The sequence below is a fragment of the Eulemur rufifrons genome, chromosome 11, assembly GCF_041146395.1.
Source record: "Eulemur rufifrons isolate Redbay chromosome 11, OSU_ERuf_1, whole genome shotgun sequence".
NCBI lineage: Eukaryota > Metazoa > Chordata > Mammalia > Primates > Lemuridae > Eulemur > Eulemur rufifrons.
In genome coordinates, this window is record NC_090993.1 from 6,931,101 (window position 1) to 6,954,822 (window position 23,722).

The 23,722-nt window shown below is 38.9% G+C and overlaps 1 protein-coding gene across 1 annotated transcript in view; it reads right to left on the minus strand.

Moving 5' to 3' along the window:
- Positions 1–23,722, minus strand: part of FMN2 (formin 2) — a 237,273-nt gene that overhangs the window by 100,885 nt on the left and 112,666 nt on the right. The window contains 1 exon segment of the mRNA XM_069484677.1: positions 4,692–4,753. Coding sequence (XP_069340778.1) covers positions 4,692–4,753 — 62 coding nt within the window.

The following is a 23,722-nucleotide window of genomic DNA, read 5'->3' on the forward strand; positions in this document are numbered from 1 at the left end:
CTCTAAGTAAAGATTACTAAAACTATAAAGCACGCCTGTGAAATTCAATCCTGAGAAGTGTAAATTTAGACCTCTAATTCTTTCTACCCTATCTGCTTTTTTTTTTCTTCCTTCTAATTGGATTAGAGCTGTTTAATTACAAAGGGGTGTGGAATTTTTTTCCCCTTCCTATCTTTTTTCACTTTTTTTTCCCCCTTCAGTGGAACTTCTAATAGGATTCACTTCCAGGGTTTGGTTTAAATATTTAAGATTATATATATTTGTTTGCTTCTTGAGTATGAAAAGAAAGCAAAATTGAACCATTTTCATCAAAAAAAAAAAGATTCAACTGATAGTTATACATAGACATTTTAACACATCCCTTTTTGACTTGATGTTAGTCATATCAACATAAATAAGGAATCTACCTTAACTACTCTGATTCTCAATACCACAATCTGCCACTTCCTACCCACTCCACAAACTCACTATCCCATATAAGGAGTATATTTTAAGAATCGGAAGCAATTGATATACGTAACCAACTGTAAATATTACACACTGCTTATGAAAAGACTTCACTCTCTGAACTTAATGACAGTCAATAACCCTAAATAAACTATAAAGATTTTTGTTTTTGAAAACTCACTAGGATGTACTGTATTTAGTAACTATGTGGTTTCACTAGGTTTTAATTCCTTAGTAAACAGGAATTGGGCCCTCAGGACTGTGGTTTTTGAAATTAGGGTGTGTTTAGATTTGGAGACTGCCCAAAATTCATTCACATCTAGAAGAGAAAGCTCACTGCCAACCATATGCAATCAGAGGAGGAAAAAAAGATTACATTCTAAATAAGGTTTGTATAACAAATACTTCCATCTGTTTCACAGAGATCAAATAGAACTACTTTAAAACAGTCCAATGACATTTAAGCATCTGGCAAAAAGCAAGCGTGTTGTATTTATGGAAAAGGATTCAGGTTAGCAATATTTTTTTGTCCTCAAGGTTAAGCAGTGGAACGCTAAGTGTGCTTATTCTTCATATATTTAACAACAACAAAAAAATTGAGTTTAAACATTAGTTTTTTTCCCCTTAGATAAAATTTACACGTCCCCTCAAATACTACTAATATCATTAAACTATTCAGTCAAAATGAAGATTAGTTAGATACTTTCCAAACCCTGTTTCAGAGCTGAAATTAATAATTACAGTTATACCAACCTAATAAAGTTTGAAAGGTTTCCAAGGAGAACTCAAGCCAAGTCAAGCACATGTGCACACATCACTTTTTGTTTCTAGAGACACTTTCTTGTGAGTTAGGACTCACGCCACACGAAGTCACAAAGTACACGTACTTACATGCCAGACAAAGACCACGCCCCCCCACAACCTCAACCTTCCCTCCCAGTGCCTGTTACTACCTCTCACCTCCCAATGTACCTCCCAGGACCTACTGTTACATAATGGACCAGGCTCTTAGCACTTCCTCCTTCAAAGATGTTACAATGTTAAGTTTCGCCAGTAGGAGGCACTGGAGGGGCAAGGCAGGAGGAAGGGCAATTGTTTCCCTTTTCTCCTTCCTGCTGCACAGCTGGTCAGCGGTGCAGGTGTGTGAGGACATCTGGCGGTGCTCTGCCCCAGCCCCAGCAGCACACCCCGAGTGCAGAGCCCTCTGGCAACCTCACAATCCTGATCTAGGCCCGGTGACTACTTCTCTCCCAATGCAAACACAATGCCCTGGGCTCCTGCACCAGCCATGGATCACCTATGCCCTGAGGGTTGCGTCCTGGGCCCTCCCAACAAGGAGCCCAAGCACACTCTGGGCTTCATGTCCACTGTAGCATCCTGACACCTGCATGCCTGCCCACCAGCTGTAGCTCACCTGCCCCCAGAAGTTTGTTTCCTGCTCGCCCAGAGACTATCAACAGGCTATGGCCCAAGCAAACCGTAGACTGCAACCACACCTTCCCTGGTGAAATATGCACCCCAACTTTACAGATGGGGGTCCCCTTCCACGTTTATCCTTCCTTGGTATGCTCACTCAGCCCTAGGGTGCCATTAGAGTTATTGTCACATTCTCATACTCTCCCATCATAGGTGAATCATTCATTCTAATAAACTTCCCTGTTTACATTACCTTAATGGTGACGGTCCCCTGATTGAACCCAGACTGATAGATCATTTAACACTCAGAGCCTCACGATTCACTTTCTGCCTTGAGACTACTAGACCCCTATGTCTACACATCCATTTGTATGAATGAAGAGACGACTCAGATCTAACATGACCAAACCAGAATTCTTATTTCCCCATCCTCCAAACCACTTCCAGTTCATGGCAACCCCCTTCCTTTGCTTGGGCCAAAAATTTTGGGACCACTCTTGATTTCTCTTTCTCTCATAGTCCATACCCAACCTATTAGCAAATTCTACTGGTTTATTCTTTAAAATAGTTCCAGAATCCAGCCCCTTCTCACCAGCTTCACTGCTTCTGTTGAGGTCCAAGCCACTGTTATCTCTTCTTACTCTTAAAGGTCTCTGACCCTCTACCTTGCCTTCCCATGGTCTATTCTCCGGTAGTCAGAGCTTTCCTTCCAAAACATAAATCCTTTAGTCAAAACCTGTATTAACTTCCCATTTTACTCAGAGTAAAAGTCAAAATCTTTTAAAGGCCTACAAGGCCCTAGAGGAGTTGGTCCCCCCAAGTAAATCTCTAATTACCTCCTACTAAATCCCCCTCCCCTCACACTATTTGGACCTTCCTGACATTCCCTGAATACATCAAAAGTGTTCATGCTTACACTTCAGGCAGAATACTGTCTCCTAGATTTCCATATGGTTTCTCTTCTTCACATCCTGCAATTCCTAGCCCAAATGTCATCTTTTAAATAACAACAATATTTAAAATTGTACCCACCACACTGGGCAATCTCTATTCCCCTTCACATTGATTTTTTTTCTCTGTAACACAGAATATTTTAAAAACTATAAATGTATATCCTAGAAAATCCTATATCTAAGGACTTTAAAGCAATTATACTGACCTCTTATAATGTTGGTTCATATCCTATTACTAAAATTATCCTATACTACTAAGAGGACATTTTCATGTAGTAATTCTTATGGTAAGAAGTATAAGTGAAAAAATACATCAAAAGCATATATCACGCCTGGAGCTTTGACTTGGAGGGACAGGCGGTACATGGGCAACGTATGTAACCTGAAATTCTGTATCCCCCATAATAAGATGAAATAAATTTAAAAAAAAAAGCATATATATTCTATTATTTGGTAATAAGTAAAACAGTAACTATGTTAAATTATAACTATATAATAGACATATTCCTTGGCATTATATAATAAATACATTTGTGTAAGTCTGGATTTATTTCTACTGCACTATAGTAGCATTTTGCAAACCATATACTACTATTGTACTCACTAGATTAATTTAATTGAAGGCATAATTTATTTTAAAATGCCACCTACTTGAAGACTACCATTTAATTAGGCATAGACTATGGCTTTGAGCAGTTTTATTTTTAATTTTAAGTTAATGGTTTCCCCAACTTATTTGATTAAGCAACACACTTTTAACACAGACTACAAAAACAAGAGTGCTTCACTGAATCCAATTTGGAAAATGCAATACTGGGGGAAATATGCTTTAAAAATGAACAAATTTCTTTTTTCAACAAAACCCAGATTGTGTATCTATTATCAGAGAGAATAATAAATTCATTGAAATGTCAAGTTTGATATAGAAAATAAATGATTGAATACAGATACATGAACAGTGTACTATGTTGCCCAAGATACCATATAAAATTATCCAATGTACCAAAACACAGGAATATGTGACCAAATCTCAAAGGAAAATACAATAAGCAGATGCCAACCCTAAGATGACCCAGATGTTCAAATTATCAAACAAGGGCTTTAAAACAGCTATTATAACTGTGTGCTCCATGATGTAAACAAAAATAAAGAATGAATGAAGAAATTAGGAACCTCAGGCCAGGATTTGGGGAAGATAGGAGAGTAGGAAGTAGCAGGAATCTGTTTCCCCACCTAGACAAAAATGGTACTAGCAGAATCTGTCTGGGGTCTACTGAATGCTTGCAACTTCCAGGGGAAGGCTTGGACCTTAACTTTTGGTCACTCTCAGTTTTTAGCACATTAGTGGCCACCCATCCCCCACCCCAGCCCTGTGGCAGGCAGCTGTGCACATGTCCCCAGAATCTGCACAGAGCGGGCAGGAGCCAAGGTGGGAAAAAGGACCCTATTCCTCCAAATATCAGGGATCTGTACTCTGATACCAGATTACCTCTCCTGATTGCACAGGTGCAAAGAGGAAGGAGGCCATTGTTGTTGCACCTCCCTGCACTGTAGCCTGTCTCTCACTAAAAAGTGACTGCCAGGGAATTTAAAGGGCCACAACCCTCTTTTTTTTCACCATTGATTTTTCTCTTTCCCACTTCTAGGGAATAACATATTAAAGTCTAGGGCATTTAAAAGTGAATGTATCTATAGGCAAAATTAGAAAGTGACCACACAACCCTAAGTATGGTAACAAATCCCTACTTACATAAATTCATGGCACCCAGATCAAATATACTTAGAGGACATTAAAGCAACACACCTACATGCCTGCACAGACGTGTACCGCGTATATATCATACACTCACACATGAAATGCCTTCTATTACTCACGTTCTCATAGAGAGCTTGAAGGGTCTCCAGGTCAACCACTGAATTGTCCAAGTTCACAACAGCTGTGAAAAAAAGACAAAAGAAAGGATATAAATTGCCACAAGCCAGCTGTGGAAAGACGTGTGGCCATCTCTGGCAATAGTGTTCGGGACCCAGCAGTCAGAGGGGGTCGGGGATTCAACCTCGAAGTTTCCACTTGTCTCACTACAAAGTTCAGTGGGCCAAATGTCAAGTGTGAAAGCTTTCACTTGCTCCACAAATACTAAATCCCGTGAATATGGCCCAGGAAAAGGTCAGAGAGAAACTGTGGGTCTGTTTTTCACAGCCCAACTGAATGAATTTGGAAAATCTCCTTAGTATTAGAAAAATAAGCAAATTACTCCTGCTATATCCTACTTTTATACCAACAAATGCTCACATCTGCCAATTTATTTAAAACATTTGACAAAGGTTAAACCTAACCATGAAACTGATGGACTTAGCAGAAGTGATAGATGCTTTTCCTGTTATAATTCCTCTAAAGTGTTATAATCACAGGATAATTCATTGATATTGGTATTGAGATGAGCACAGATTAAACCTTAAAAATTCATCCTTAAAATACAAACTACTTATGTTATACAAGGAAGAAGCAGAATAGATAATCGAAAATCAGGAATGTGTTCTTTATGCATTTGTTTGTCTAAGAAATGTTACGCTGCATTTTGGAGTAGGTGTGCCTTATTACTTGGCTTAGGTATAGGTTAATCAAAATCATTCTGTATGTTCTACAAACATATTAGCTAGAAACAAGGTGAATTTGCCCTGATCAGATTTCCAGCAAGTAACCAGTGGTGTTAAAGATTTCTAGGAGAAAAATCACCAAGTGGGTAAACACAAATCAGATATATTTATTTTGATAACTGAAGCATTTTACAATGTCTCTTCTCTCAAAGCTTAAAGTACACGAGACATTTTCTAGTTGACTCTGGCAAAATCCCAAGAAAGAATTAAGTTAAAGACAAGTGGGAAACGAAAGCGTAGGATGGATGAGAAATCTAACCAAAGTAATTTACCATTTCTATTTGGAGCTGGGAACAGAGCCCAGATTCACCAACAAATATTATACCAAGTAGAATATGATACTTCCACCCTAATAATAATCCACTATCTCAATTTCCAAAAAAATTAGTTCTCAATACAAACCTAGGAGTTTAAGATTCTCAGACAAATCTTCTTACTCCTTAAAGCATACAAAGCAAACATATCAAAAACTGTTTTAATGCTTTAAAGTAGTGAAAACATAGTCCAACTAACTTTTACTATATTTCAAATATTAATTGAAAGAGATTAACTACTAAATTTTCACTTTTGTGCTATGTAGCAAAATGCATAAAACCCAGGTAAAGACAGTAAATTTGTGTACAGAATTACTCCCTTTAGGTTTGCAGAGTCTAGCTCTTAAAGAAAATCTTACAGCGAATCCAGAGGTTTCTGACTTTGGAATTCATCAACTAGCAAATAATCCAGTAATTTTCTATGTTTCTTTGGCAAGATGGTGAGATTCATGGAACTAAAGGAAATGCTAATGGTCAACTTAGTGTAAGATTTTATCCTCAGAACCACCCATCATTGTCTGGGACACTTCACAATTCCCACCCCCTGCAGTTCTATAATTCAGTTTTAATTACTTTCTTCAAAAATATACATAAGTAAATGTTACTCTGAATTTAACCAAGAAGCATCTGTTTCGTTTTTATGTGGGAGGGTGCAAGAACAAAGGAGGTGTTGAGAGGAAACACTGGCCCTTCTTGTACATTAAAAGATTATTCATTTATTTGTCAAGTATGTTAACTTTCCAGAATTAAAACAAGGGGAGATGTTTACCACTCCCTTTAAACAACCTATAGATGACCATGTGTTGTTAATAATCATCACTCCAGTCCAAAATGGACAGCAATGTTATTTTTACATGTACAATTTTATAAAATGCCCATGACTAGATTGAGAAGTAGAAGAACACAGTACTGTTTCAGGCTTTCATAGCAACTGGCTTTGCATCTTTGATCAAGACACCAAGCTTCTCTGAGACTTTAACAAGTGGGATAAAAATAACTTTTGTCTGTAGCGTATGTTTATCATGTGGAGAAAATAAGCAATTATGTAGGAGAAAGATAATTCAAGAAGTATTGAAATAATGTGTGTAATTGATTTAAAAATGTATGTTATCTGTAAATACATTGGTTAGAAATTAGAGTCAGAGCTAAGAATGTGTCAGATTAAAATTAGGTTCAGGATTAAACACATGCTTTCAATAAATAAAAGTTAAGGCCATAATAGCACTTTTCCTTATGAACACCACAGGTATGAGCATGCTGAAATTCAATGTCGTTTTCTCTAAACCATGATATTACAAAATGAAGAATGAAATGTCCTATTTTGGAACTCAGTCAATTTAACCTAAGATATTAAAAGTGTCTCCAAATAAAATGTTCAAACAGAAAAAAATCTGTTTCCTTTTGATTTTAAGATATTGCATTACGGATCTCTAGAATGAAAACTATAAACCATTGATGAAAGAAGTTGAAGATGACCCAAAAAATGGAAAGATATTCCATGCTCCTGGATTGGAAGAATCAACGTTATTAAAATGTCCATACTACCCAAAGCAATCTACAGATTCAACACAATCTCCATCAAAATACCAATGACATTTTTCACAGAAACAGAAAAACGCATCCTAAAATTTATGTTGAACCACAAAAGACCCAGAAAACCCAAAAGGCATCCTGAGCAAAAAGAACAAAAATGGAGGAATCATACTACCCGACTTCAAATTATACTATAGAGCTGTAGTAACAGAAAACAGCATGGCATTGGCATAAAAACAGACACATAGACCAATGGAACAACATAGAGAACCCAGAAATAAATCCACACATCTACAGTCAACTTATCTTCGACAATGGTGCCAAAAACAGTGAGGAAAGGACAGTCTCTTCAATAAATGGTGGATATCCATATGCAGAAGAGTGAAACTAGACCCTTATCTCTCACCATATCAAAATGGATTAAAGACTTAAATCTAAGACATGAAACTGCTAAAAGAAAACTTTGGGGAAATGCTTCAGGACATTGGTCTGGGCAAGGACTTCTTGAGTAATACGCTAAAACCACAGGCAACCAAAACAAAATTGAACAAACGGGATCACATCAAGCTAAACAGCTTCTGCACAGCAAAGGGAACAATCAACAAAGGGAAGAGACAACCCACAGGATAGGATAAACTATCTGAAAACTACCCATCTGATAAGGGATTAATAACTAGAATTATAAGGAGATCCAACAACTTGATAGGGAAAAAAATCAAATAATCTGATTAAAAAACGAGCAAAGGATCTGAATAGACATTTCTCAAAAGAAGACATACAAATGGCCAACAGATGTAAGAAAAAATGCTCAACATCATTAGTCATCAGAGAAATGCAAATCAAAACTGCAATAAAATATCATCTCACCCCAGTTAAAATGGCTTTCATCCAAAAGACAGACAATAATGAATGCTGGTGAGGGTGTGGAGAAAGGGGAATCTTTGCACAGTGTTGATGGGAATGTAAATTAGCACAATCACCATGGAGAACAGTATGGAGGTTGCTCAAAAAACTGAAAATAGAACTACCATATGACCCAGCAATCCAACTGCTGGGCATATATCCAAAGGAGGGGAAATCAGTATACCAAAAAGATATCTGCACACCCATGTTTATTGCAGCACTCTTCACAATAGCCAAGATTTGGAATCAACGTAAGTGTCCACCCACAGATGAATAGAGAAAGAAAATGTGGTACATATACACTATGGAATATTATATAGCCACAAAAAAGAATGAAACCCCGCCATTTGGAACAACATGGATGGGACTGGAGAACATTATGTTAAGTGAAATAAACCAAGTACAGAAAGACAAATTTTGCATTATCTCACTCATATGTGGGAGCTAAATATTGAAAACAATTGATCTCATGGAGACAGAGAGTAGAATGATGGTTACCAGAGGCTGGGAAGGATAGTGAGGAGGGGAAGATAAAGTGGGATAGGCAACAGGTGCAAAAATATAATTAGTTAGATATAATGAATATTTGATAGCACAACAAAGTGACTATAATCAATAATAAGTTAGGGTATACTTCAAAATAACAAAAAGAGTAGAACTGGAATGGTCCTAACACAAAGAAATGTTAAATGCCTGAGATGATAGATACCCCAACTACCCCAATTTGATTAATTCACATTGTATGTCTGTATCAAAACATCACATGTGCCCTATAAACAACTATTATGTAACCCATAATAATTAAAAATTTAAAAAGATACAGCACACATTTATCATGTCACATTTTCTGTGGATGAGGAATCCAGGAGCAGCTTCACTGGGTGCCTTTGCCCCGAGGTCTGTCGTACGTAACACTGCAGTTACGCTGTTGGCCAGGGCTATGGTCTCATCTGAAGGCTCTGTATGAGGATCCACTTCCAACCTCACTCGCTGGTTGTTGGCAGGATTCAGTTCCTCAGGCTGAGGTTCTCAGCATCTCACTGTGTGTTGGCTGGAAGCCTGAATCAGTTTCTTGCCAGATGGGATTCTCCTTAGGGCAGCTCACAAGGAGGTAGCTGGCTTCCCCTCCGAGAGAGGGAGGGGGAGAGAGAGAGAGAGAAACGGCATACAAGACAGAGCCTCCTTCTCTTTGAAACCTAATCTCGGAAGTGTCATCCCATCACCTCTGTTACATTCTAGCCATGTAAATCATGAGGTCCAGACCCACACAAGGGACAGGGTTCCACAAGGCCATGACTACCAGGAGGTGGCGATCTTTAGGGGCCATCTGACAGGCTGCCCACCACACCATGTTGCTGATCAATGGCTATCTGTTTCTTCAATAATGCCTTATTTGCTCAATTCCCAACTTGTGGTTCTCTATTGCTCTCTACCCTGTATTCACTGTATTAGTATGAATGTTTTTTTACTGGTTTTGCTTTTATTTATTTATTTTTTTTTAATTTATTTATTTTATTTTTTTTTTTTTTAGAGACAAGAGTCTTGGTATGTTACCCAGGCTGGTCTCAGACTCCCAGCCTCAAGCAATCCTCCTGCCTCAGCTGAGTAACTGGAATTCCAGTGTTCTCTACCCTGTATTAGTTTTATTAATATGAATGTTTTTACTTTCCTATTAGGCTCTAAGTTGACAGAGGACACGGGAAAGCACCATGACACAGTGGAAAGAAGAAATGCACTAGACTGGAAGGCTGGCATCCTGCACAGGCACAACCTATCATATCAGCCAAATGTCCCAATTTTGACAGATACAGAGGATATGAGATATGCTATATAGATATACAGAGACATAGGCGATAATGTGAATAGACTTCCTCCCTCCACAATTACATGGTCAAGCTTCATTCACGGTTGGATCTTTCACTGTATCTAGAAGAACCCAACACATAAGAGGCTTGGGAAAATACCTTCCATGAATGTCAAAAGGCTGAAATAGGCCGAGGTTAGTAATTCCTAAAATTTAACTCTTAACTTCAATTTTACTGGACAAACTTGACCGTTCTTTGAGATTATTCTGATTATCTTTTTGTAAATAACTGACGTCACTCTAGTGGACACCGTAGCTCAAAAACATAAAACACAAAAGATAACACGTCAGGAAGCACCGTCATCTGACAGCCTTGGAAAGCAGTGGGTCGCGGTGGGCTTTGAAGCCAACTGGCTCCACAACTTACTGTCTACATAAGCAAAAGCATCTCAATTTCCTCATCTGCAAAATGGACCGAATAAGAAGAGTGTCTACCCTATGTGGGTTCTTACAGATTACATAATAAAAATAAAATGCAGTGCCACGCACAACACAAACACTCCAAATGGTGGTTGTGTTACCATGGCCCCTTTCACATTCCTGTATGGAAAATGTTTTATTAATATTTCTCCAACTCAGTGTCTTGATTGAGAAGTTTTAGACGAACTAGGCTGGAAATATTCTCAGCAGAAAGAAAAATGACAGTGTCAGTTGTACTGATAGTGACATGGGAGACTAAACAAGGACCCAAAGGGAAACCATCGACACTGATTTTGGTTAAGGTACATGAAAAGAGAGGCAGAGTCAGCAGAAACTTAAACACAAAATGAGTACAAATCAGCCTGTATTTACAGTTCATGCCCTCTTGTCACTGACAGAGTTAGAAAGAGTACATATAACGGCTTAGAAAAACCATCTTTACCCCATTTGGGATTCAGAAGCCACAGAAAGTTAGCTGTGCAAATTGCTGAGAAGCAAAGACCTTTGTGTGAGCAAGAACTCACCCTAAGTATAACAGAGATCAGAAGCATCCTCTCATATAAAATGGCCCCAGGTTTGTCATCTTACCCTAGCCATGGGGAACCAAAATGTCCTAAGAGCTCTCCTTAAGGAACTGCAAGTAACCTGTCACTTAGACTTTAAAATCAGTTAATTTCTATTTCCCTGTATATTTCAGTGAAAAAGAAACTTTCACATTTGGGGGCTAAGTAATTGCTATTGATTTATCTGACAATATTTGTTATCTCTTTTGAAAATATCTTATAAAACATTTTGGGGATCTGGAGATACATACACTCCCCCATCTAGAAGAGCTCACATTATAGCGAAGTAGGAAGATATATCAACAAATAGTTACACTACAATGTAAGTCCCAGGTAGAGCTTGTGGGAATGGGAGACAAAGAATTGGAGTTTGGAAAGAAAGAAGTAAAACTCGCGTTATTACCTGGGCTAAGGGCACAGTTATAACTTTGACTCAAACTATACAAAAGCAAATTATGTAACCAAAACCTTTTTACCCCCGTAATATTCTGAAATAAAAAATAATAAAAAAAAAAAAGTTGGAGTTGTCAGATGGAAACATCATCAAGGTGAGTCTCTGAAAGTAAATGAATAATAACAGGTGGTCTAAATCTTAATAGCATCACCTACCATTCAGATAGCTTCATTTGATTTGGACTGTGATATGTATATGGGAAGTATCTTTGCTTTGGATGTCAGAGGAAATACATGCATCTAATTTTGGTCTCTTCTGAAGTTCTATGAAAACTACAATAGAGAGAGAATTTTTAAAAAGATAAACCCATAAGGATTGGAAGAAAGAAGGGGAGATGACAGCAATAAGATATGGAAGCTAGCTGTACCAAGTTAGTAGCCCTTAAGATGATATTGATACATGCATCGCTGTCACCGAGAAACCTGGGAAATAACCCTGACAGCGAAGGATCTGGCAGCAGGGTCCTGTCCAACGGAGGGTAGAGAGAGGAGTTGCCGGAAACAAGGAGCCAGTCAGTCCGTTACATCCCCGTTCCCCAAACAGCCTCCGCAACTCCATCAGCTTGATTTTCTTGAGAAATAAAAACAAAGCCCAGCAAGCACAGTTGTAGGACAGGGCACTATGCTGAAAACACAGAGACTATGTGCATATTGAACACAGAAGCCCGTCCTCTCCGGCCAGCCCTCTTCCCCGACCTGGGGTCCAGAACACCACCAGAAATTGGAAGTCTACAAGGAATCTCATCACCCCAAGAAGAAAAAGCAAAACAGAGTCATCGGTAAAAGCCCCATAAATAACAGACACAGAAAATGCTATACTGAACTCAAAGTGAAAAAGCCCTACGTGAGGACCCACGACTCCTCATTATCTTTGAGATTTTAAGCAAGAACAGACAGCCAAGGATCAAATCATCTACAGGAAACCTCTAGAGGGAATGTTAGAGACCAAAAAACAAGAGAAAAAAGTTAAAAAGGCATAAAACTCTTCCACCTCCTACAAAGTATGATCAATACTTGCTGTCTCCACATTCCTCTCTGCCCGTCACTTCCTAATCCCACCTATTAAGCCTTTGCTCAGATGACTGAGTCTAAATCACCAGTGATTTGCATCTTGTGCAATCCAAGTACATTTCTCAGTCTTTGGCAGCGTTTGACACAGTTACAAATTCTTTCCTTCTGATACATGTACTTAATTTGATTTCCAGGACACCCCTCTCTCTTTCTCTTCCTTCTACTTGTAATGTTCCCCATTCCTTAGTCTCCATTGTTGCCAAATCCTTCTCTCTCTGGCCTCTTATTTTTGGAGTGTCCTAGGGTTCAACCCTGGCACCTTTTCTCATCTCTCTTCTACACTCACTGCCTTGGTGGTCTTGGATACTCTCACCCTTCCATCCCCAGCCTTCAACCCCCTCCTGAACACCCAATTCATAGAACCAATCACCTTCTCAACATTCCCACCTGCATGTCCAACAGTTAGGCCAACTCTGCTCACGTTCTTCCCTGTCTCATAGGATACACACTCCATCTGCCAGGTGCTCAGATGAGCCGTCCTAAACTCCTTTCTTTCCCTCACCTTCCACATCCAACACATCATGAATCCTGTTGCTTCCACATTCCAAACCCATCCAGACCATGACCTTACTTCACCACCCCCACCATGACACCCTGTCCTGACTATTGCCTGGATCACTGCAAGACCCTCTTAGTTGAAGAAAATGGTTCTACAAGCACAAAAACATGGTAATAGACACAGAAAAACAGAAGGTTTGGAAAGTAAATGTGAGAGAATTTCCCAAAAGTAGATAAGAAGAAAAAAAGTTAAGAAAAGTAGACCAATTCAGGAAGGCCAACAACCAAATGACAGTTCTAGGGGGGGGAAAAATTGACCAGTTCATGGGAGGAGATCTGAATTAAACAAAAACTACAGAATCGCACACACTCTCTGACAGGATTTCTGCCAGATATAAAGCATTTGGTTCACCCCAGCCCGGTCAGCTGCCCTAGCCCTTGTCGATGCCCTGCTCACAGAATTCACTGAGGACCTTGCCTACTCCCCACAAAAAGGTCATTAAAAACTTTCAGAGACTGTGACGCTAGAAGACAGACCACAGCTTACAAACTTTTTTCGGCTTATCTTCTCACGTGAGCCTTTATCTAATAATAGGAATATTTTCCTCTTCTTGCCCAGCTAAGTGTGTGCTTGGCTCCAGGTTTTAAAAAACAATACAGTGGTGAGGAAAACTTTCGTAGGTGGACGAAGAATTGAAAAAGTGATTAACACAAACTGAGCTTCCACAGCTGGGGGAAGGGAGGGGGATTTTCACAAAGGACATCATCTGCATTATGGTGGAATTAAAGGGAAATAAGAGCTGAATGCCAGTACCTTTGAGTTTACTGGGAAGCAAAATGGAAAACACAGGGTCTAAACAAGGGGAAAAAGTTCATCCATTCGTGTTTGTTTATAACTCAATCCTGGCTCCAGCTTCAGAGATCGGCTCGTGTTAGGTAGGGAGTGGAGTGGCATCTAGTTAGAATATAGCAATGAAGATAAATGAAATATGAATCAATTCTTGACAATTACCCACTGGACAATATGGCAAAAATGTTAAATACATTTGAATCAGTTAAAATTGTTTTAAGCTGTAAGTAAAATAACACCTGATAAATAGTGACAAAGTTGAGGTAAGTCAACGTTGATTTCACAGGCTAAAAAAATACAAGGTTAGGGCCAAAAATTTTTAAGGTGTCTTTAAATGCCTTTTCCTAATGTGGAAAAACGTCTGCTAAGGCTCCATCCAATCGCTTTCCCGTTACAGGCAAAATGAAGGAGAAAAAGGGAAAGAACCAAGAACGAACGTGCAATGCCTATTAATCATGAAGTTTTAGCAGACTCCTACTTACGTCTCATTTGCCAGATCAGTTTCCTATTGGTCACCAGGAATGAAAGGGAAGCTGGAAAGTGCAGTTCTTAATGTGGAAAAACTGCACATTATCTCTTAACAATGTAACCATTTCAAGCTCTAGTCTAAATAATCTCGGAAACAGAAACACTCCCGAACTACCACAGCTCACAGTGGCCTCCCCTAACCTCTCCATCCCACCTTTGATATTAATCAAAGTCATGTGATACACTTTAGATATTCCATCCCTTCTTTTGTACAGAAGTATGTGCTCTTCCCCTTCGAGATGATTTTTTTAAAGCCTGATAGTAAGGACCTTGTGTTAGATATCATGAGATCATGCCAGAGTGCCTTGCATATAGCAGACAACTAAAGAATTATATGGGGTGAAAGACAAAAGTCATCATTGGACCTTCAGAAAGAAGTCGTAACAGCTGACCTTAAGAGAAAGAGACAAGTCACACATTTGCCTTATTGGCCCCAGAAATCCACAGAGGCAGAAACACCCAAGAAAGCAAACGCCAAATGCACACATGGGCAAAAGTATCTGCTGCAAACGGAACAAGTCTAAACAGCTACACGATAATCAAGAGAGGAACTGCAAAGTCAAGAGTGAAACAGACATTACTAGGAGAAGCCTCCTTTTTCCTCCTCCTCATCTACAACCTATGGTTTATGCAAATGGTCACTTTTTACTCATTCTGGAGTTGCTAGTATTACCTTAATTGTTCGGCTGGAAAGATGTAAAAAGAAGAAAAAAAAAAAGTTGGTAGAAATGCCTAAACTTATTATCCCTAAATTTTTACTTGAAACTCAATAAAGCATAGAAACCTTCAGTAAGCACATGTCACTGTGCAATTTGATGTCAATGGAGTCGAGAATCGTACCCAGCATTTCTTTATAAGGACATGCTGATGTGTTAATACCCAACTGAAAATCTGCACACCTGGGGAATGACTTCAAAAACTGTCACAATGTATCACATACCAAAAATTTCCTAAAGATGCAGCCAAGCAATTTTTAAAAATCTTGTTCAGTTTTGCTTGGCTTAAAGTGAACATATCTAACAATTTATGAAAACTACCATTTCTCGGACAGAGAGGAAGACACTTGCTACCATATTCATGTATCCTTTTATACTTGCTAATAAGATGAAAGGAAACACCATATTTGCATTCTTTCCACTTCCCACCACCAAGCATTCCTGAGCATGTGGAAGCCCGGAGTTGTTGGGTATGCACACAAACACGCCCACATGGTGGGAATCTTGCCAGAAGACGTGTGGCTAGGCTTTAACATACATGTGAAACACACAAGCTTCTGGACAATATTTCCAGTAATTTTTAGGATTACCTAAAAGGCATAATAAGTTAAATGGCAAATATACCAACTGTATTCTTTTTCCAATTTCAAAATAAAATAGTGGCATTCATTCCTTATATTTGTGTGACTTTTAAATTTTATTATTGGCCTTCTCATTCAAGTCCCCAGTTTAAACATCAATGTGTTTACTGAGAAGTTTTAATTTACTAAAATAATAACTCAAGAGTTGTAGTTTTCTCCCCAAATTACTTGAAATTCAAACCTTGTGCTTGGAGTTCAGACAGAACTGAACAAAAAATGTGGATTTGTGACTAACCAGCTGTGTGTCTCTTAGAGAGACTTGGTAAGCTCTCTGAGCCTCAGTTTATTCATATGGGAAATAGGTATATTACCAGTAATGTCACTGTCTCCCTCAAATGAATATTGTAAATATTAAAGGTAATTCCTCTATCGAAAACACAGTACTTGTCATAGCAGGCACTCAAAAATGAAAGGCTCTTAGTTCTCTCTAAATATCTGAATGTCTTATACACCTTCATAAGAGTAGATATATTTGCTCTTATAAAGCAAAATATAAGTTAGAAACAAGAGTGCATTTTTCATAAGATTTAGACCTTAAAAATAAAAGAAGGGTAGCATGTTAGAATCACCTATCTATATCCAGTTGGACTAATTCCCAGCTGTACTGAGGCTGAACATGAAGATCCACTTAAAGAATGGTGAGAAAAATGGGTCATTTTCAAATCAGCAGGCTGTGTAAATATCTGCACAGTAAGAAATGCACAAATGTTGACAATAACTTAGGAGTATTGCTCCAAAAAATGACAATGAAATAATGACATTTGTCCTTTCCTTATTACATATAAAAAATACTAATTAAATGATAGGACATTGAAAGGAAGCATTTAACTGTAAGATAAATATGTACTCATTTCAGAAACATGCTTTTAAATATCAGAAATTGATGCTATTAGGTACGGTGGCTTATGCCTGTAATCCTAGCACTTTGGGAGGCGGAGGTGGGATAATCGCTTGAGGCCAAGAGTTATAGACCATCCTGAGAAACACAGTGAGACACCATTTCTACTAAAAAAAGAAAAGAAAAATTAGGTGGGCATTGTGGGCTCACACCTGTAAGTCCCAGCTACTTGGGAGGCTGAGGCAGGAGGATCGCTTGAGCCCAGGAGTTTGAGGTTGCTGTGAGCTATGATGGCATCACTGTACTCTAGCTTGGGCAACAGAGCAAGACCTTGTCTTAAAAAAAGAAAGAAAGAAAGGAAGAAATTGATGAAATAATTACAAAACATTTGTATTTATCCACAAAGATGTCAGAATATCTTCTTGAAAACATTTATTCACTAAGTGAATATGCGTACAGTTCTAACTTTGAACAAGGTACCCTTCCCAGCCCTACAGATAACACTGTAAACCTGCCCTTGTAGAGTTTATACCTTATCAGCAAACAGTTAAAATACTGTCTGCCCGAGACAGGAAGAAAATCGCATTTTATAATGTTCTATAATTTAGAAATCGTTTTCATTTATATTATCTTCTATTTCCAGGCAGTGTAACATGGTGAAGCTTTACTGTAAGAAATACAGGCAATGAAGTGCCAGGATTCTATAGATTTTGTACTTCGGCTACATAAAGAAAAGCTTTCCTGTTGGAAAAAAATAAATCCAACACACAGTCCAACACTGGTACATCTCAAGCATGCTTGCTTATACAAGGTTAACGACATAAGTTACTGATTAAGTCGGTAGACTTCATACACCTATGGGCCTTGTTTATAAGAGCTGTACAAGTTAAATTGTTAGAGAACAAATGCATTTTGTTTGAGTCAGTATGTCGCCGTCTTGTCTAGGCAGGAGAAAAAAAAATGGATACCAAGACTGTAATCCTTTTGGAATAAAATCTTTAAATGCAAACATGATTGCTATTGTAGACTGTTTAATCTAGCGATATTGTATTTCATTTCTGTTTTTGGAGAGGTTTGTTGATTTGACCATACTGGGTACAACTCAATGCTTATCTCAACTGTTTAGATAAGATTTATTTGACTTTGGCAGGTGACAAAATCTAGGGTGTGGAATAAGGGAGGTAGAAAAAAAGACTGGCATATTCCCAGATAGTGTTTATTTTAAGCATAGTGTATAGATGAGCAAAAAGTTTCAAACAACGCACTGTACTTCGTGTAAAACATCCACTGTCTGTTGAATGTTTTCTGTAAACCAGCACTGCAAAATGTCCTTTATTGGGCATAACGGACTTCACCTTCTTGCTTAGGTAAACATTTACGCTCTTGTAAAAGAGAGCTTAGTGAGTTCCCCTGGAAATAGGACCCTAACTCTGGGAATCACATTTTGCCACTGTTTTCTAACCCATGCTCTAAAAGGAGAACAGTAATAAATTTTATTTTGAATGCAAGCACATATATTGTTCCGTAAGTATAGAATCTATCAGAAATCTAAAATGTCTTATGCCAAAATAACTTTCATACCAATACTACTACTTTTATCAATGTAATTCTACACAAATATGTCTCACCTTGAAAGAAACCCAAAAAAGAAAAGCTTGAATTTATAAACACAATGATTATAATCATGGTTTTAAAGCAAAGAAAAAAAAATTATTTTTTAGAATAATTCACCTAAACGTTCCACTTCAATAGTCAACTTCTTTAGTATATATATTGGCAGACATGTTGAGGTAGGGGAAGGAACTGAGAAGTTTCGTCACTAAAATTTTAAAAATTTATCAAAAATAAATAAAACTTAGTTGTAAACTTACGACGTATGACTGAGAAGATTAGAGCTTACGTACCAAGATTAGACATGTCACGGTAATGTCTTTCAGTGTCCTACAGAGATGACCTTCACTAACTTGTGCTTTAGGACTACTTTCCCAAAATATTGAAAAATATGAAAAATCTAACACCCGCAAGATATTTATCATGATCCCCTTGGAATAATTTCATGTTAATGTACATCAACATGTAGTTAATACGTGCAAAAATCTGACTCACTGGTTTATCTGTATGTTGAGTCCTATATTTTGTTATTTGCTCAGTTAATGAAGGTTTTTCGTTTTTCTCATTGGATGTATATATCGGTGTGTGAGAATTAATTTAAGGTCTCAGAGGAATGAGGGATCAGTTAAATACAGGGAGAAGTTTCAAATATTAGGATTTCTCTGATGTGCTTTTAGTAAAGAAAAAGTTACTTTCAGGTATAAGAGAAACTTTTGAAATAGAAGATGGAACTGCCTCCGTTAAATTCTTTCACTCCCATTTTTGAACTTTAATTCAACTCCCATAGGTGACTGGTGAATGGAAAACTAACGAGAAGAAATTTTCCTTCTTCTATCTACTGTACTTCCCCGCCCCCTTTCCATTCTCCAGAGTTCAGTAACTACTATGCATTGCTTAGGGCGATGCCTCGACAAAGGCATCTTATCAATTTTGCTTCTCCCAACCCCTTCCCTCCTTCATTACTTTAAATATCCAGCGACTTTCAGCATTTCTGCAACTGTGACACTCCACACATGTTGATTTAATTGAACAAGATGCATCTGTTCTCTTCTCATTGTGCTAGAAATTTTTTTTCAATTGAAGAAAACCATTTTTATTGTCAGAGCTTCCAGACATCCCTTGATCACTGGCAATGTGTGCAAATAGTAACAATACAGAATGGGCTTCACTGTTCAGAAAAGCTTCAGATGGAAGCATTGGTTGGAGGAGAGGTTTAACCTACGTCAGATGCCATGAACTTTAAGTACAGACATGCTCTGTTGGATACTATACTTCTGCATCTCTTCTCTCCGACTGCACAACGAGATCAAAATTACAGTTCAAGCTCATGTTGCTCCAGGAATAGTAAATGTTTCTTCAAGATTCCATCCAAGGAAATGAACTAAAATTTAGGAAATTTTCTCCATAGTTCCATACCTCCTGGGGCTCCATGGACCAGGAACCTCTTTCTACCATTACAGAAACCTGTTAATGTCTCTTCCTTGGCTGTTAATGTACCTACATAATCGCATGAAAATCAAACCATTAAAAAGCAACGCAGACTTCAAATTTCACAGTTCCCACACGTAAAGATTCTTTTGCATTTTTTGTTTACTTAGTTTCAAGGTACACAGAGTCAATCTAAATATATCTGTGTGGGGAAAAAAATGGTTGCTAGTGGCTAAAATACTTTGCCAAAGCACTTAAAAAGTTTAATCTCTGTTGAAATTATGATCCATCATTGTTCAAGAAGCAGCAATTTCCTATTAATAAATTTCTTAGAGAATATCACATCTCCTTCCGTTCCCCTTTCTTCTAGCGGAGGACATAGGAGAGGAAGGATATTTGGCTACCACAAACCCACCCCATCTTCCAAAATGCCTTTTTGGCACAGAATGAACAAGTTAAAATTGACACTAAAAGTTAAAACTCCCCAGACTTCATTCTATTTCAACACTTTAAGCCTTTCACTAAGCATTCTGAAATTACTACTCGAGAGTATCACAGATGCTAGGAGAGTGATGTAATGTCTTCGTGACACCCAGACCTAGTGCTACGTGCAGGAGATGACAGGGCTAAGGCGCTTCAAGATCACGGCCAAGATAACAACAACTGACCCTCCACTGCTGATTCAAACTGCTCTGCTGCAGGGAGACCCGGAGCCCCAAACACCTGTTCACATAGCTATGAATTAAACTTTTAAAAGCGGGCACTTAACAATAAACATTAATATACGTGTACTGTAACAGGAATTAGGGTTCACCGGACCCCCGTGAGTAAATTAGAAATAAATAATTCATCTCAAAAATGCAAACTGTGCATTTTTGGAGCTATTCTAAACATTTCAAAAAGTAGCAAAGCCTGTTAGCATTTAAATGATCATTGGAGTTTCATTTAACATGAACATGATATTCTTAAATTTATTCTTCACCAAACATCTAAATATTTCAATAGCCTTGACTCAGGTAAATAAGGTAATGTTAGTAGACCCAGGTACTTAACAGTTGGATGAGGCATAAGCTTGATAAAAACACATCTTTCTCCCTTTAAGAAAATAAGCAGAAAGGCATAGCACAACTGCATTCAAATATAGCAGTCCGAAAACATGGAAGCTAACAGGTCTAAACCAGATTGATCATACCAGATTTTAAAGTGGAAAAGTCTAAGAATTAAAAGAAATGTATCTGTTTCCAAAAGAAATAATTAATATCAACTTAGATCCTATAGATAACTCAATTAGTGTTCTCTTCCAAATGGCTATTATGAAAAATTATCAATGTTGTTAGGCAACAGCCCACCACAATGGCAATCAAATTTTCTGTTTACATTTAACTATTAGTACTTTACCTATAAACATAAATATTTCAAATTTATCTTTATGTGAATGTTAGCAAATCAAGAAAGCTACCACTGTGTATGCTTTTTAATAGAAGAAACATTTAATAAAACCAACTGTTCAATGAAAACAATGCAAATGCACAACCTGATTTTAAAACAACTTCGAATTATCTACACCAAAACTCAATTTCCCAGGTGAACTCGTGCCAAATCGGATGAGCAAATGAGGAAATCTTGCACATTCTGCCTCCTTTCCGGACAGAGCTACTAAAAATATATCATATACTCATTGTAGAATACATCTCTCTGCCCTTCACTTTCCACTTGTTTTAATTCCTCACCCATCTATTCATAGAACACCCTATAGTCAACACTATAGTGGATTCAAACAGGGTATAATCTCAAGGATGTTGTAAAAACTTACATGTTTGTGGAAAATTGAGCAGCCCAATGTAGCCTGCACCATGACCACCATGATGGCACCTGTGGTCTCATTTGGAAAAGAAAGGAAAACAGGGACACATACCCCAGGTAAGCAATCGCTTCTTCTACTAACAATGTTCACTGTGCACTTGCCTTTTGCTTAGGTGCAACTAAGCATTCACATGAGGATCTCAGACAACTGACTCATCTTAAGCACATAATTATCCTCTACACCATCCCCAAGGTGGAGTCAAAGTTTTCTCTTGTCAGTTTCACCAAGACACACAATCCATTGGCCTCCTCCCCGTTGTATTGTCCCTCCCCTCCTTTTCTTACGTCCTAACACACATTCGTCACAGTGCACCCTTTATTTATTCCGTGTCATACATATACATCCTCGCACTCCTCTATGCCACTCACAAAGTATCACACTCAAACGGCAAAACCCCCAACACCTGTTAAGACCACCTCTTCCCCTAACTCTATGCCTGCGTCCCACACAGCTGAGCATCCCCGAGAGAAATACAAACCACCCTTAAACCCCATGGCCTCCCAGCCATCATACTATACCTTCCTAGCCAGTCACTCTGCCTCTCTGCTGAACAACTCTGCTTCTTGTCCCCTCCGATCTCCAACTCTTCCTTCCCTCAACCTCCTGATTCTCCGATGATGACCATGTTTCTTACTGCACTCATCAAAGAGAAACAATTAAAAGAGAACTCCCAGAAGCCCCTATCACCACTTCTGCCCACCTCGCTGCCTCCGTCGTGCACATTCTTGCCCTTCTTGTGCTCCTGTGGATGAACGGTCTGTGCCCCATCTAAGGCCAGCCTCCCCCTACTCAGGGACCTCACTGTGACAATGCCCCCTCTCTCTTACACACTCGATTCTTCCACTCCTAGGGGATCATATGTGTGGCTAACAAACATGCTATGCTTTCTCTCTGCTTAAGAATGCCCTTTCTTCACCCCAGTGCCTCCCTGCCCAGTTGCCACACCAAGTTCATGCTTCTCCCTCTCGGCAGAGTCTATACTTGAGTCTCCAAATCACTCTCTTGCCATTCTCTCCCAAGTCTAGTCTTCACCACCCCACCAAACTGCTCATGCCAAGGTCCCTGATAACCACCAGCTAACCTGACTGATCGGAAACACCTGAGCAAGCTGATCACTCCCTTTTCCTTGAAAAGGTTTCTTCACTTGGTTTCAAGACAAAACACTCTCTTGGTTTGCCTCCTACTTGACCGACAACTTCCTCTCAGTCTCTGTTGGTTCATCTTCTCTCTGCAAACTCTCAGTGCCGAACTCCAGGGCTCAACACTTAAGATTTCTGTTCTTCCCCACCTACACTTACTCCCTTGACTTAAATAGCATCAAGATGCTGATGAATTCCATTGTGTATCACCAGCCTGAATCTCCTACTAAATTTGAAATTGTGTCTCCAACTGTCCGACACCTCTACTCAGATGTCTAACAGGTATCTCACACTTCACATATCCCAAATGGAATTCCTGATCTACCCTCCCAAACCCTCTTTCTGCAGTTTTCCTCATCTCAGTAAATGCAACTACAACCTTTCATTAACTCAGGCCAATAATTCTGGAGCCCCTTTTTCCCCCGCAGTCTACGCCAACAAATCCTGTTGCCTCTACCTCCAGGACATGTTAAGAATCTGACTGTGTCACCCACCTCCACCACTACCACTCAGGCCCAGGCCACCAGCACCTGGCATCCGGGTTGCTGTGATCGTCTCCTCATGGCTTGCTCTGCCTCCCTCCCTCGCCCTCTAACCTGTGCACAGCAGCACAGCATTCCTTGGAAAACATAAATCAGACCAATCCTTCCACTGCCTAACCCCTCTATTAGTATTTCAACTGTCTTGGAGTAAAAAAAAAAAAAAAAAAAAAAAAAAAAAAAAAGTTCTTAAAAAGCCACAAAGTCCATGCACAATCTGCCCCACCCCAATTATTTATCCAAAACACATCTCCAACTTCCCTCCTCCATGAGTACTTTCCAGGCACACTCAGCACCACTGCTGGTCCTTTGATGTGCCAGGACATTACCACCTCAGGACCTTTGCACATGACCAGTCCTTTCCCCAGCATGCTCTTGCCACAGATGTTTATGGGGTTACTTTGCTCACACCCTTCAGATGTCACCCTTTCTTCAGGCTTTCCCTGACTCCTCCTCTCCCTCACCTCTCTTACTG